The 15,773-nt window shown below is 43.4% G+C and overlaps 1 protein-coding gene across 1 annotated transcript in view; it reads right to left on the reverse strand.

Moving 5' to 3' along the window:
- The window catches only part of LOC126536797 (uncharacterized), a 38,667-nt gene that overhangs the window by 4,258 nt on the left and 18,636 nt on the right, over positions 1 to 15,773 (reverse strand). Inside the window, exons 7-14 of the mRNA XM_055074168.2 lie at positions 15,382 to 15,450; positions 13,854 to 13,988; positions 9,645 to 9,767; positions 8,288 to 8,325; positions 6,362 to 6,460; positions 6,238 to 6,289; positions 5,315 to 5,463; positions 499 to 813 (exon numbers count right to left, since the gene is read on the reverse strand). Coding sequence (XP_054930143.2) covers positions 499 to 813; positions 5,315 to 5,463; positions 6,238 to 6,289; positions 6,362 to 6,460; positions 8,288 to 8,325; positions 9,645 to 9,767; positions 13,854 to 13,988; positions 15,382 to 15,450 — 980 coding nt within the window. The remainder of the gene's footprint in view (positions 1 to 498; positions 814 to 5,314; positions 5,464 to 6,237; positions 6,290 to 6,361; positions 6,461 to 8,287; positions 8,326 to 9,644; positions 9,768 to 13,853; positions 13,989 to 15,381; positions 15,451 to 15,773) is intronic.

Here is a 15,773-nt window from a genome sequence, read left to right on the forward strand (position 1 = left end):
GTTTTGTCTCACACTGAATGTTTTACCCCTGTTGCCCGATTTCACCTGCTTACATGGTCTGTTGACAGCCCTGACATTACCGCATGGAAATCGAAAGCTAGGCTCAGTCTTTCCGCAAGTAAATTCAAGAAAAATAGCTCAATGTTGAAATTGACAGTTATTCATTTCAACTACAAGCGCTTGATAGGAACGCATAGCGGACCTTTCACTTACAGATTTACTGAGCATACAAAGAGTACACGCGCATATCAAGGGGTGCTCGACAAGAGCTCCTTTGTCCAGATAGTTATGACCACAGGCCAATGCTTATGAGCGACACATTTTGGAGAGTTATCCTTTGACGATGCCTGGCCGTTTCTGTCGTATGACGTGCGTACAACATCTACGAACGCATCAGTCCCCAAATTTTAATGTTTCCTATTCTAGTTCAATTCTGCAAAGCAAGTGATTTCTCTGTCACCAAGAGGCCGGTTATTGGCGCGGTAGAACAACACTTGCCGATTTGCTTTTGGCGCTGACGTGGTGCTTGGTGGTGAAGTCGTCTCGGACGTCGGCGTTCGCATTCCCGCACAGGCCGCACACTTGGCCGGCGCATCCGTCCGGAAGTGACGTCACTATGGCACCGTCCTTGCGCACCGCGACCACCAGACCGTGATGAGTGCGCAGCTCCACCGCTTCGCTGCCATTGCCGAAGTCGATGGACATGATGGTGTCCTCGTGGTGCGGCAGCTGGACGTCGCGGTCGTCTACCAACGCCCGACCGCTGGCGAACAGCGTGGCCGTTAGGCAGTGTATGTACACGCGAACCGCGACCTGCACATTGACAATTTAAAATACGACGGTTCATAGCAGTCTCGCACAATTCATTTTAAACGCGCGGCCTTGCAATATGTGCTGGACGTCTCGCTACGAACCACAAGAAGCCAGCTTGGGCCCACCTCACTGCATCTCCTCCTAACAAATCCTTTATTTCACACTCAGTAGATTCCCTGCGACGTTTCAGCTGATGCCACGAGTGCTTCATTAAAATCCTAGTTTAGGGGCATTTATCTTTATGGCTAGTACCATTATCAAAAACTCGGAAGGCGTACCTTGAAAGAGCGACACTGCAAAATAGTACCAGCTTTGAGCAAATAGCTGTCCTGCTTCGAGTGGTGTGTAGCTGTGTGAAAAGGAAATGCTGCCTTTCTTAAAGAGACCCCGAAGAGAAACACTAAATAGCTTTCGACTGATGAAGTATGGTTCCAAAACTCTATCTCGGTTAATTTCGTAAAAGGATGTTGGTTACTAAAAGCTAACTGCATTATTTTTTTTTAATTTCGTGGCAAAGCCCCAGTTTTACTTAAGTTGTGGTGCCAATAAACGTTTTCGAAATATTCTAAGTTCAGTCTTCGGCTCCTTTAGAACACAACGCATTCCTTTTTCACCGATAACTAACTAGACCCGAGCAGGCGTCTTCGTAATTTCTTTATTTTTTTAGTTTATTTGTTTATTGACAAAACAACGCTCAAGAGCGGTTTGTCTTGGTGCCAAGGCAAAGGGCGGCACTAAAAGCCACCTGACTAGGCCTTTGACACCAGACAGCACGCGCAGCACACAACATGAGCGCAACATGCTTCAAAACACACTGCAAAATATCTAACACATACAAATAAAAATGCATGTACAGAGTATCGAACACGATAAAACAAGATAAGGAAGAATGACAGAATTAGTCGTCAACACATTCATCATCAACAAGACACAGAACTATTAAGACCAATGGACTACAATTGGATTTGAAGAGAACAAAACAAATGTACAACAAAATTACAACTGTTGGAGGAAATACATTTTAGTTAGTTTTCTGAAGGCAAGCAAGGAGGGAGAACTCTCCATTGTATCTAAAAACGATGGATAACAATTCAGTAGGTTCGGAATTTGCCATTTTGAGAATTGCACACCGTATCTAGTTCTCGTTTTAATCTTTACAAAGTTTTTATTTCTGAAATAATATGGTGTCTACGTACTTGTATATGTATGAAAAGACAGCTCACGATTTGCTTTTAATTCGAGAAATATCAATTCCAACAAACGCTGTTTATATAACATTTCTATGTGTAGTATCCAGCTCTCGGCAAAGTATGGGGATGTATGATCACAACTAGATAGGTTTTGAATGAATCGTATACTTTTCTTCTGCATTATGTATAGTCGTTCCAAATTATACTTTGATGTAACCCCCCCAACTAGTAGACAATATTGTATACGGGAATGTACAGTACTAAAATAAAGTTGCCGTTTTAATCTTATTGGTAACAACGTCCGAAATCTATTTAGCATTCCATTGATTTAGCAATGATACCTTTTATAAAATTCACGTGACTTGTCCATCGAAGATTTTCATGAAATATTACCCCTAAAAACTTGTATTCTGAAGCCTGCTCTAATGGACATGATTTAAACGTTATAGAGCTATCAAGGTGAACTGGTTTATTAACGGATGAGAAGACAATGTATTTGGTTTTTCTAACATTCAATAAAAGTTTATTTGCATCAAACCAGCAGGACAAATTTTGACGCCATAAATTAACAGTACGAGTGAGAGACATTTGTATCATCTGCGTAAAGGACAATGTCTGTGGTCAGGGGGATGTTGACAATATCGTTCATATACAGCAAGAATATTGTTGGTCCTAATATAGATCTTTGCGGAACTCCATAACATATGAATTCCGTATCCGACTGTACATTCTTAATTACAACGAACTGAGTACGGTTAGTCAGGTAACTACGCAGTAACTTAAGTGGAAGTCCTCTTATTCCATAACAAGGTAACTTTGCAAACAGTATGGGATGTTTAATAGAATCGAAGGCTTTCTTAAAATCTAGGAAAATGCCTATTGTATATATACAGTTGATTTTCCATATTAGTTACAATTTTTTCTCTGATAATTAATAATGCTGACTCAGTTGATTTACCTTGTTGAAATCCGTACTGATATTCGGATATTAGGTTGTGCTGACATAAATGCTGAGAAATTCTAGAATTTATAACTTTCTCTGCTATTTTGGAAAATAGCGGAAGTACTGATGTTGGTCTGTAGTTAGAAATACAGTCAAGAGGACCACCTTTATGCAGAACTGAAACCCTAGCAACTTTCATTTTATCCGGAAATATTCCTGTCAACAAAACAGTATTCATTAAGTGGCAAGCTACGTCGGATAGCAAATCTGAGATTACTTTAATTAGGGCTGCTTTAATGCCATCGAAACCACACGAAACATTACTTTTAAGACTGTTAATTTTAGCAGCAATTTCAACTTCGGTAACCGGGCAAAGAAATAAAGTTTCTGGCAAATTGTGTTCCATATATGTTTCAAAATCCTCACAGGTGGTCCCTTCCGACGCTCCAAAAGTCAAAAAGTGGTGGTTAAACTCATTAGCGAGAGCCTTACCAGTTAATCTCTGCCCATCTATTTTCATTTCTTGAGGGACGTCAGTTCGCGTTTTCCGTAGTAAGTCTTTGATAGTGCGCCAGGTTTTCTGAGGGTCATAATATATTTCGGCAAATTTACTAGTATAATAAGAAATTCGGGACTTCTTAATATCTGAGCTCAGCCTACTTCTGGTCTTTTTAAATTCTACAAGCATTGCCAATTCTCTGTGATTTATAAATTTATGGAAGAGTTTATTTTTTTTTCTTTTATTCGACGCAATAGCTCTCGGGTTATCCAAGGTTTTCTTGCTTTCTTACATTTCTTAATTATCTTGATCGGAAACGCACGATCATATGCTCCAATAATTTTATCAAGAAATCCATCATAGAGGTCATTAGGATTAGTCTCTTGCATTAATCTACCCCAGTCTGTCAACGATACAAGTTGTCGAAAATTATCAATACAACTCGACGTTATAGGCCTAACAGTAATGCTTGTAGCTATGGGTGTCACCCTATGCACCGAGCATTTCGGAGCAAAACAATAAAGAGACATATGGTCACTGATAGCAGTAATAAGTACACCAACATTAATATCGCTTTTATCAAGATTTGTGAGACATAAGTCAATCAGAGTCTCAGAAGTGGCCATTATGCGTGTGGGAACATCAATAACATTCGAAAAACCATTTAACGATATAATATCTACAAATTCTGTAACTAAATCCGTTTGGTTTAAAATGTTTCTATTGAAATCCCCTAAAATAAGTACTGCCAATGTGAAAGATGGAAAATACTCCAACATTGGTTCAAAAAGCGGTAAAATTCTTCTAAGAATCCAGAGGGCGGGCGATAGATAACTCCAAGTGTGAATACGTTGGCTGTGATGAAAAGGGACTCAAAATCTGGATTAACAACAGAGTATTCGGGTATAACATTACATGAAAATTCATTTTTGATGTAAAGGGCCGTAACTGCAAGGGGAACTGACGTCACGGATCGGTGACCTCGCGGATTGTGCGGGAACTTCAAGGCTGCGTATCCACTCGTCTTTCGTTTTTGCGTCTTTTCAGGCAGGGTTATAGAGACAACTCCCGCGTTAAGAGTTCGTTCTTTCTTTTTTTTTTTGGGGGGGGGGGGGGGGGGGGCTGGTGTGGGGGGGAGATATTTTAGTGTAGAGGATTTACATCGGCTTAGCTTATTTATTTCATTTATGCTTCCTCTAACAACTTAGATCAGATATTCAAACATCCTGAAGATATTGTTACGAGGAGTACTTATACCACAGTAGCTAGTCGGTATTCGTCAAGTTACACTGCACAAAAATGTAGGCTTCCGCCTAGCTCGACCATTCAGTCATGCCCACATCGTCGTCGTCGCTCAACCCAAGCATAACCCTCGGCGAGGCGCTGCCTCGGTGGATGAAGCACCGTCCCGGTGCTTGCTGCCATTAAGGAGGCGCATCGTAGTTGTTACGTTTGAGGAGGGAAACATGTACGGTGTCAATTCGGGGTGCGATAGTCGATGACTCGGGTTTTAGCGGAGATATTCCACAGGCGACAGACATTTCTTGGCAAAGCCCTCGATACGGCCCGACATGGCGTGAAAGAAGCTTCTCACAAAGGCCAACACGACGAGGTGGTAGCCAGAGCTTGACGAGAGGGCCCGGAGGGAAGTACGCATCCCTGTGACCACGATCATAAAAGGACTTCTGTGTGGCCCGCGATAACATATCATTTTCTACAAACACACTGAAATGGACTTTCCGCGGTATCTATCGACTATCGAGACATGGCCGGATATTTTTGCGTCCGACAATCTCGTGTGCAGAAGTTGTACACTTGCACGCTTCCATTGCATTTTACTATGACCATAATACAATGACCGTCACTAACCTCCTTTCCCACGAGGGTCAGATAGCCGTAGAATTTACCGTGGTAGCAGTCTTGGAATACGGTATAATTGCGTTTCTTGTTCAGCGAAAAAGAGAGTCCATCAAAAGTGACCAGAGTGCTGTTTGGCAGCAGGGTGCATTTCGGCGGTTCTGAAATGTGATAAAGAAAAAGCTTAGTTAATGAGAAACAGTGGCCCCTGCTTTACGTGACCGCTGATCTTTCTTGAGCCACAATAGGATTGTGCGCACTATTTGATAGCGAAGAATACAGGCATCGATACCGCTATGGTTGCACTTTCTCCACGGGATAAAAGTAAATGACTCTTACTCATGTTCCTGATAACGAATAACTGAAAGAAGTGTTGGGTTCAGCTTACGATGGCAACGCAACCCTCTCTTCGATTTGTTTGAACTTCGTTGATAGAGTGCAACCTTCATGTTTATATAAAAAGCAGCTTGTTTCGTTTATGCCGTCCCTCTTGTTAGGCACCAGCATACCTTGTCACTTTCAACCACGAAGTCTCCCATTTCATGTCCGTTTGATGTCAGTAGCCCACGCTCATCTACGGCGCACTTCGTCTTCCGTATCACCCACAATGCTTCCTGATAAAGGTTTATGACAGATTGTGCATTGCCTAAGTAATCTAGGTGACCCAACACACTATTTCCAGGGAAAAATATACAGAGCTTACTCGAAACAACTGTTTTGCCGGACAGCATACTCTCGTATCTACCCTCGCGAGACGCTGCAGCCTTCTATCTCAATCTCTTCCGCGCTGGCATTTCGATTGTGATTCGGCAAAGCCGCATACATAGGTCAGGTTTCTTTTCTCCTTGCTTTCTTTGATCTGTAATCCAATTACTACTAATAGATTAAGCATTTCCAATCAGTGAGTAACTTAAAGCACCCCAGGCAGTTCCCACCTTTGATACAGGACCCACAGCACTGAGACGGGTTCTTGAACAGAATTTCTCCCTGCAAAAGAGGATCAGGCGATGGTCGCGTTTTATATGTGGCAATGTCGCGCACTCAAGAAACCATACTCACAGCGGGACAGGTCAGCGCTGGGCATACCAAAGGCGAGCACTGCACCACTCCCTTGTCACACTTGCAGGTCTCACAGCCACGATTCCACGACTCTCCGTCCTAGAAACAGCACGCTGGTATAGCAAGAATTGATCTCTCCATTGTAAAGTGTCAAGACGAAAACTCCGTCGCGACTGTGACGAGGGTGGTTTGGTGTCGTTCCTGATATTATATGCTCAATATTATGGCCTGCTTTGATGATTTAACTGACACAAGAATGGGCTTTAGCGTCGCAAAGTAACACCTGGGTTATAGGTCTTATGATTACTCCTGGCCACCAATGGTTCTTTAAGGTTAGTTTTAATTCAAGTACACAAGAATATTTCGCATTATGTCCTATCAGAAAATAGACGCTGCGGTCAGAAATCGAACCAGTGTCTGCATGATCATTAGCAGAAAGCCATGCAGCTACGAACCCTAACTTTTCTCTGATGAGGAACTGCTAATTACTTTTAGGAATTAATATAAAATGGTTCAAGGCATCCGCATGTGACCCGTGCTAGGTTGATCTAACTGTTGGTGGCAACTCTGAAACATTGAAGTTCAGCTTGTTTGATATAAAATAGATTTGCCGTAAGGTACAGATTCGCGTAAGGTACAGATTTATTTATTTTATTTTAGAGCGCAGATTTCATGCGCCTGTCTCTGGACTGAGCGTCGGTGTCCTCGGCGTAACCGTGTGAACACACTCATCATCGTCTTCTTCCACAGCTGGCTCCTATGCCGCTCATCATGCTAACGTTCCCATACTACCCCTCACTCTGCGAAGGCGCTGACGCTTCAGCATATTGCGAAGTGAGAACACTTATTCAGCTCGCTCAAATTTTGCATTAGAGTGTATCGAATTCGTCGGACGTTTATATATATATATATATATATATATATATATATATATATATATATATATATATATATATATATATATATATATATATATATATATATATATATATATGTATGTATGTATGTGGGAGGGGAGGGGATAGTCAAACAGTTGTTATAGCAGCAACACAATACATCAACATACAAGACGGTGATACGTATACGTACGAGAAACTGGCGCGGTAAATAGGGCGTAGGCGAAATCCGAGGTTAGGCTCTTGCGGCTACTGGTAACAAATTTACATTTGAAAGTTTTATGTGTCGTTAGCCATCTAACACGCCACTGATGGATAACATCAAGATCAGATTTTCCGTAAGGTGCAGCGAGGCTGCGAACCAGTTTAGTATCAAAAGCCAACCAGAGAAAGCGACCACAAGTACGTCTTGAGTCCGAGCCATTGCAGCATCAGCATCCCTGTAAGGTCGTCAAGCCGCAAACAATCGACCTCTCACAAGTGTGCTAGTTGCGACATCTTTTGCCCACCAAGTCAAAAGCAAAACTTAGCATGCAGTCTCAGTAGCACGCAGAAATAGATCATCGATGACTGGGACATCGTGCTCGCATAACAAGAAAAAAATTGAGAAGGACATTGAGAATACACGCTCTTGTAATACTCGTTTACCACGGTTGTGGATAGTTTCCAGCTAAGTACATGATTTCAGGTACTTAATTGTGTGCCTGACATGGCCTATGATTGCGAAAGGTACTCAAGTGACTGCTCTATTACCTATATATTCAGCTCTTAAAAAAATTTCATTGCAATATCTCTGAAAAATTCTGCACAATAGCACAATACGAAAGTTACTCAAAGGATCATCTTATTACTATACATTTTGCTGTTACTGACAGGTGTTGGGGCAAAAATATAAATCAAGCGGATATTAATTGCGCATCATTCGAGTCGGGCAACACCGCTCGCTTGTTGTCGCTGCAGTCTTATCGCAGAGCGCTATATTTAAAAATATAGATAACACGTTGACAGATGCCAACTGTGAGGTACTCACCACATACGCCGACGAAACATCGATGCAATAACTGGTATCTGTAAATGAAGCACGTTATGTGAAACCTGATCGCTTACGCTTTGTGTAGTACTAATTGTGTGTCTTATATTATAAATACCACGAAACGCTCTTGTCAGCCAGCTGCTCCGTTTAGGTATTTCGCCAATTTTTAGTATCCATAGCTACATCATTTAAGATTAGATCGGTCATACAGGTTTCCTTGTATATAGCATGAGTGAAAGAGAGAGCAGTGGTGTACGATGGCGAGGCCCGATGAACCGAAAGTCGCGAACATTGCGTCATCGCAATCGGCTAATTGTGCGCGACGCACGCAACTTGCGCGTTTTGCACGCGTTGTATACAGTTTTCCCACACTTAGAGAGGCGAGTGCATTCAGCACTACCCGCTGGCCTAGTTGTCACGTGATGTGTTGTCATCAAGGTTAAACAGATGCTCCATCAGAAACCATGGCTTGGAGGAGAAACAAACGTACCCAGTTTAAACAGGCACACCGCTCTAATTGTATGATCCATGAGATAATGCGACCAACACTGCATGCCTGTATGATGGTGCGCATACCTTCAGCTCGAAACAAGTTGCTTGACGGATCATCACGAAACCGTTCAAAAATAAATAGTGTAACCAGCACATGTACAATGAACGAAAGATCTGTGTGCCCTGGTCGCCCTCTATGTCGGCGTGCTGCTTTCCCTACATTAAATTGTTGCGAGCGGCTTGGCTGACACGTCGACACTTATGAACTGTAAGACAAGAATGGAAGAAGTTAAAACACAACGAAGCGGCGCCTGTGCACCGAAACTAGTTTCGGGGCCTCCTTAACAAATTGTTATTTTGCCAACACTAGGTTAGGAGTGACAAAGAACACGTTGTGAAGGTATACGTTGGCCTGCCTACACTGAAGTACAACGTGGGGCTAGTTGGTGCATAGTTGTCAGTGTTTCTGGCACAAAACGTTAGCGGAAAGAAAACGAAACGGACAGAGGACAGAAAGAGCGCCTAGAAATGGTCGTCGTTCTGTACTTTTTTTTTCTTCCTCCTAATTACATTTTGCATTAAAAGCATTGAAACAAGTGGTGACAGGTTCCATTTTGAAGCTATGGTGATTTAGTTATGCAGGTGACAACGATTTGTGGCAAGGCATCTCACGTAGAATCTAAGGGCCTCGTATACAAGCATGTGAGAGGTACAAATAAGCGTGATAGCCATTTAGCTGACAGCAAAGTGAAAACTACTCTTGTTGACACAAATAGACATTTTAACGAAGTCGTTAACAGTGAAAACGCGTTAATTCACAGAGAACTAACGCTATGTATCTCGCAACAACGTCAAAGCTTACCCACACACGTGATGCCATCGTTGCTAAGGGTCATTCTCTCTGGACATGCGCACTTATAGTACCCGGGCATGTTGATGCATACGTGGGAACAGTTGTGTCTTCCTATTAAGCACTCGTCAACGTCTGCAAAACAAGAAACAATGAGCCCCTGAACTAGTGAAGCACGGGCAGAACGGCTGCATCATACCAGAACAAAAAAAAAAAAACGTGGCCGGTAGAGTCAGTGGATATATTTCCGTGTCGTGGTATTTTTCTTCCCCCGTAAAACCACTTCTCTCTGGCTAGTCGTAACGATGTTGTCCTATGCTAACATTTACGATGAAATCATGTTCTGCAGACTCTATTTTAGCCTGTGCGACGTGTAAGTTAAAGGACAAAATGAAATTATTTACTTTCTTGGAACGACAAAAACTTGGGCTAGTTGGTACTATACTTGAACTACTTGAGCATGCACATTTTCTGAGCATGCGCATATAATTTTTGTCCTTCTTTTCCGACATTGTGCGAATTTTCAATTGATGGCCGCCGTTTCTCTCGTGCGTTTCCCCCTACTTATGCTCGTGTCTGAATGCCTACTTCTTTGTAACATTAATTTACTTTCTGTCTTTCTTTTCTTTTCTTTTCTTTTCTTTTACGAACGATTATTTCATAAACAGGCTAAAGGCGAGACTGAGGTGAATATATAGAGCGCTTTTGAAGTTTATTACCAGCTGCACGTCAGTCGCTCACACCAAGTCGGTTTCAAACGAAGTACTATTATTTCAGACGCTACAAAGTGCTTTGTGAAAGGTGAAACTAATATCACTACTGCTAACAGCGCTTCGGAGAGCCGCTACTGGTACCAGTATCCAAGAAGGTATGAGCAAACGCCGTTCCATCCGCATAGTGAACTCAGCATAATACTTTACTTTAAAGGGCACAATGATAGATAGAATAATCGAGTTGCGTTGCTGTGGTTGAGCTGACCGCAAGGTACACATTATACTAGCATCACAGACAAATTATTCCCAAGACATTTATTCTTCAACGGTTTGTTTCTTTGGTAAACGAAATTACACTGCCCGTCTACCAGCATCAGTGCGATTTCAGTTAGGAAGGACTGTACAGATATAATGAACTTGCTTATAACAAGCTTCTTGGAAACGCACAATTTTCTTCCCCAGAATACAACTTCGTTAACATTGGTTACAACGTAGAAATAAGTACTCACGGTCCATTGAAAGACCGTGCAAAGGAGTAAGCAAAGTTCAAGACCAATTTCCGTCGCTCGAAAACCACAGGCACGTCGTCTATTGCCGGAAATTGCCGTCGATTACCGCTTAAATAGTGGGGGCAGCACGAGTCGTCACGTTGGTCGATCCACGCATTCGCTGCCACTCGAATATCAACGCTATCCCAAGACAAGCCTATCCAATATAACGGCTGTCACCCGACATGCTTTCATTAACGTTACGCCAGGCTTCGGTGAATCCGCTATGTTCCGGAAGCTATAGAGCTGCCAGCGACTATTCGAGGGCCTAATAAATAATAAATAATGAACTGTTAGAGAGCGGCAGAAGCTTGGTCACACTGCAAACACGGACACTTCACCGTTGCCATAGCGACGCAGTACTGAAACGCCGGCCTTGGCCAGTCTTGAACATTACAGCTAAAGGCGAGCAGTCATAGGGCCAACAGATACGCGACGGTTTAGAGCAATTAGGGAAACTGACAAGCTGAATTTTTTTTGTCAATTACAGCCACATGAAGTCCACGGACAGTGAAGTCACGGAAAGCGTCCGGGAAATTAACGTGTATTCTTTGTTGAAGTGTAGAAAAAAACAATCGGGAAATGAAAAATGAAGGCTAACGAAACGACAACTTGGTGCAAGTATACAAAGCCGAACCCCCATCTTCCACGTTATGAATGCAACGCTCTACCATATAGCTTCCGCGGTGGCCGTCCTCGCATCCATGGATGGTCTTGGTAGGAATGCCCAAATGGAACATTCGAGACCGAATCGAATACAAATCGAACAGTGATAGAAGCGAATCTTAGAATCGAGTCGAATATCAAATGCTTCTCGAATTGTTATCAAGATAGGATTGATCCCTCTTTCAATGGAATCGGTGGAAACCGAAAGGGAAACGTGCCTTCACAGAACACAGAAGCTGTTGCACGTTTGCTTCTTGAACTCACGGCCCGCTTCAGCGAAAGGCGCACGATTTGCGGGTCGGCGACCGTGTTGCAGGTTTGCTTGGCGCGCGGCGTCCTCTTGGCGAGCGGCGTCCTTCTGCCAAGTCGCTTCGGTTAAGGTAACAGCATTTTGTTCCGGCTCCGTAGCGTCTTAGGCAGCCAGTTGAGTTGCGACGCGCTCAGCTCCGGGAATGCGAGTATTTTTTTTCTTTATTACCTTCATAGTGGCAGAGTTCGCAGCGTGCGCTGCGAACTCGCCAAAGCGTTCTCCTTCACGCCGGCGTGTCTCTCGCCGGGCCAAAGCGAGAATCACCTGTTGATGTCGTTGCCTTTGTGTGCCGCTTAGCAGTGCAGTTTTCTTAGTTGGTCCCATCCGCAAGCGAAGAGCAGTAGCCGACGTGTAAGCACTGCTGATGCACGTTGAAGCTGGGCTCCGTAGGCGACGAGGGCGTCACAGGCTAATCGGATGCGAAAGACAAACCACGTGCCGAAGCTACTTCGTCACCTGAGCAGAAGGCCTACACCGCCTACACCAGGCTACGCCGCGTTGGAGCCTCCGCTGCGCTGAGACCACGGAAGTGCTCACTGTCGGTGCTCGTTAGTCTCATGATGCAGTATCTCGCTTCACCGCTCCGGGATGGCCGCGCCATCCCTGTCAAGACAGCATATTTTACGCGTTCGCGCCGACGTCACATTCCTTACAGAGAGTTAATGGTGGACTCCGGCGTAAAGCACTTTGGCGTTAAAAAATAAAGACCCCTTTTCCATCGACAAAATAAAGTGATTTTCACATTCTGGAATATTCACAACGTTCGTAAATTTCTGTCATTATATTGCACTTTATGAAAGGTTTGTATTTTAAGAGCACAAATGGAGAATTATCGCAAATAATCCCGCACTAAAAATGGGTTTTACATGCCAGAACCACGATATCATTGTTAGGTGAGCCGTAGTGGAGACTCCGGAATTAGTTTCACTACCTGGGGTTCGTTACTCACTACCTCTTCATCTAAGTACATGATCGTTCTTTTTTTTTAATATTGCTCCCATGAAAAAGCGCTCTTCAAAGCTGGGACTGAACCCAAGCCCTCAGCAGCACCACGTCATAGCTACTAAACTACCGCGGCACGTTCAAATAAGCAGTTTATTAGCATACTCCAGATTCAGGTGATTACGAATGATGGCGATTTTCCTTGAAAAATTTGGCTCCCAGAGCGATATACGAGTATAGCGTGTGCCAGCACACTCTTTCTTGTTTTAAACTCTATATGGCCACCAGGATGAAATTTATTGTATTTTGCTCCAATTTTATGATTTATTGCGAACAATTGTCGTTTTTAAATAATCGGAAACTATTCGAAATACTTTTATATTTAGGAACAGTGACTATTCAATCGGATGCCAAATTCAGTTGTGTCCGTTCGGTTCGAAGGCCGAATCGAATAGTGGAATATTCGATTCGTTATTCTAAAGTTTCGAATTTTCGCGCACCTCTACAATTTTTGCGTATATGTATTAGATCCGGCTCTGAGAGTGTCAGCCAGCGCCGCTCACAGCAGGGGCGGCGCATATGGAACATTTGGAACATATGGAACATGTGGAACATGTGGAACCTAGTAGGGAAACCTGCAGGAAACTGGCCAATAATCGCATGCTATATCTCACGGCATCTTGGCTGCCAAATTCGACACTCACGCTATACAGATATCCGTGCATTTCTCACTGCGCAATCAAAGGCTTCCTGAACGCGACTCACCTACTTAGTCAATGTCAGCTTTCAATTCCACAGCTTTGTGTGGGCTCCCTGAGGCATTCATAATGGCGTGTTAAATCCCACTTGCTATTGCCGCTAGTTATTATGTAACGGAATAATTCTTGCGAGCATTAGCAGTGTTTTCTGCGGGAGAAAAACAACGCGGAAGTCGCTCATCCCGGCCTAACATTGATAACTAGCATCCTGGCAACACGATGGCCGTCACGTGACGAATGGAGAAACTATAGAAACAAAGTCACCAAATTTTTATCTCACTCACCGTACTCGCAGAATCTGCCATCGTACGATGCGCTGCAGACGCACTCCGACGCGCCGTCGCTCCTTTCAATGCACGGCTGACCGTGTTTGCATGGATTCGCGCTGCAGGATTCCACTCGTCTGGAACAACTTGTACCTGCGTACCGATAGATGCCGTTGGGACCAAACAATACAAAGGCAAAAATACGACGGCAGAAATATGTAGTGTGCCTAAACAAAAAAAAATGCGTCGGTTTCTGTATACTTAAATGCTCAACTAGGTACACGTTCAGGAAAAGTTATATGCTTTCATAGTATACCAGAGCCTGCGGTACCGCCTGTATCAAGTTTAGATAAACAGCGGATGACGACGCTTTACGAGTGATTGAAGTTCTAAGTGGTATACTGGAGCTTCAGCAAGAGTGATAAATTCAGTCACCTAGAAAGTAAAAGGCTCCCTCCTTCTTCAGCCACACATCGTCAGAAGGGTAGAAGTGTATACTGTCCCCCCTTTGCGTTTAAAAAGCTTTGCGTATATACGCAAAGCCTTTAAAAGCAGCACGCTGATGAACATTTAAACGTTTGGCGCAGGTTGCGCCGTATCTTTGTGCTCTCCACATTACTCACCCCAAGGAAGGTGCACACGTTCATAAAGCTCGAAAAACAGCCGAAGCTTTGACAACAGCCACAAAGGTGAAATTATCTTTTCTCATTTTGTTGGACGAAATGTTTTCGTATAGCTTACTTTAAAAGATGGCCGCTTGCCATTGCACTCTAGCTGACTGGGCCGCTTCCGCAGTTCGCTCAGCAACTACAGTATTACCTCTGAGCAGCCATAAGCGGGCTTAATCCAAACTAAGTGACCAGCAGTGGACCAATGCTTGAGTCCACGTTTGACGATGACACTGGTCGTAATCAGAGCCTTGTTGAAATGTAGCCTCCTATTCGATACACCGCTTGTTCCTCGCTGTTAATTCCCTATAGGTCATACAACTATCCGGGAGTCTCGCTGTGACCTTTAATTCTATATAGTGACTCGATTCTTCATATTTTATAGTTTATTTAGAAGATTGAGGCACTTTTTACCGCACGTAGTACATAGACAGTAATGGAATGTACTCTGGAAGCAATCTCAATTTGCATTTACTTCTGTTTTCACAAAATTCTCCTTCGGATGAGTACTTCTTTATAGAACAATTTAAGTTTCTTGCCATACTGGTAATATTGAAATGTGACGTGGAAAATTTGCGCGCGACGTGGTCGTTGCGAAGCACACCTTTAATTTGTTTTACCGCTTCTCGCGATAACAGCAAAGGCAAGTTGCAACTGCAACTCACCGACGACTGGTCGCATCATATTATGAAACCCCGGAAAGGCACACACGGTAGCAAAACAGGCACGCCAATTTCTTTTAGCGGCAAAAAGGAAATTATACTCAGCTCCAGCGGGTTAAGCGTTCTCGCATGTCTTGACCCCGAGCGCTATTCGCAAGATGTGTTTTATATGATGTGAACGGCCTTCTTGATTTTCGAAAAGAAGCATTAACTTACGGTTCTCAAAGGAGGCAGATGCGCTGTGGCAGGACACGGCCTGCTTCTTGTCTTGGCCGCTGTAGGTGTCTTCGGAAAAAGAAAACACGCAAGCCATGCCGTCAGCAAAAACTAATCAAAAACTGTTTCGAACAAACATACCTCTTACTTATTTCGAAAGCCTGTAACCAATAGTTGTGCAATGTGTAGCACTCTGACCTAACTAAACGCGTTAATCCGGCTCAAAAAATTAATGCCTTGACCAGACTCTTCGTATGCGTGGCTAAAAGTTGGAAAATTTTCGCCGTACCATTTGACATCCTTATGCGTAGCTTCCTCCTCGAAAAGTGAAAATGGTGCCACGGCTCGTAGACTGTAGCGACACTGCATAATTCATGCATGAGCTCCTTGGT

Source organism: Dermacentor andersoni, chromosome 4, assembly GCF_023375885.2.
Source record: "Dermacentor andersoni chromosome 4, qqDerAnde1_hic_scaffold, whole genome shotgun sequence".
Taxonomy (NCBI): Eukaryota; Metazoa; Arthropoda; class Arachnida; order Ixodida; family Ixodidae; genus Dermacentor; species Dermacentor andersoni.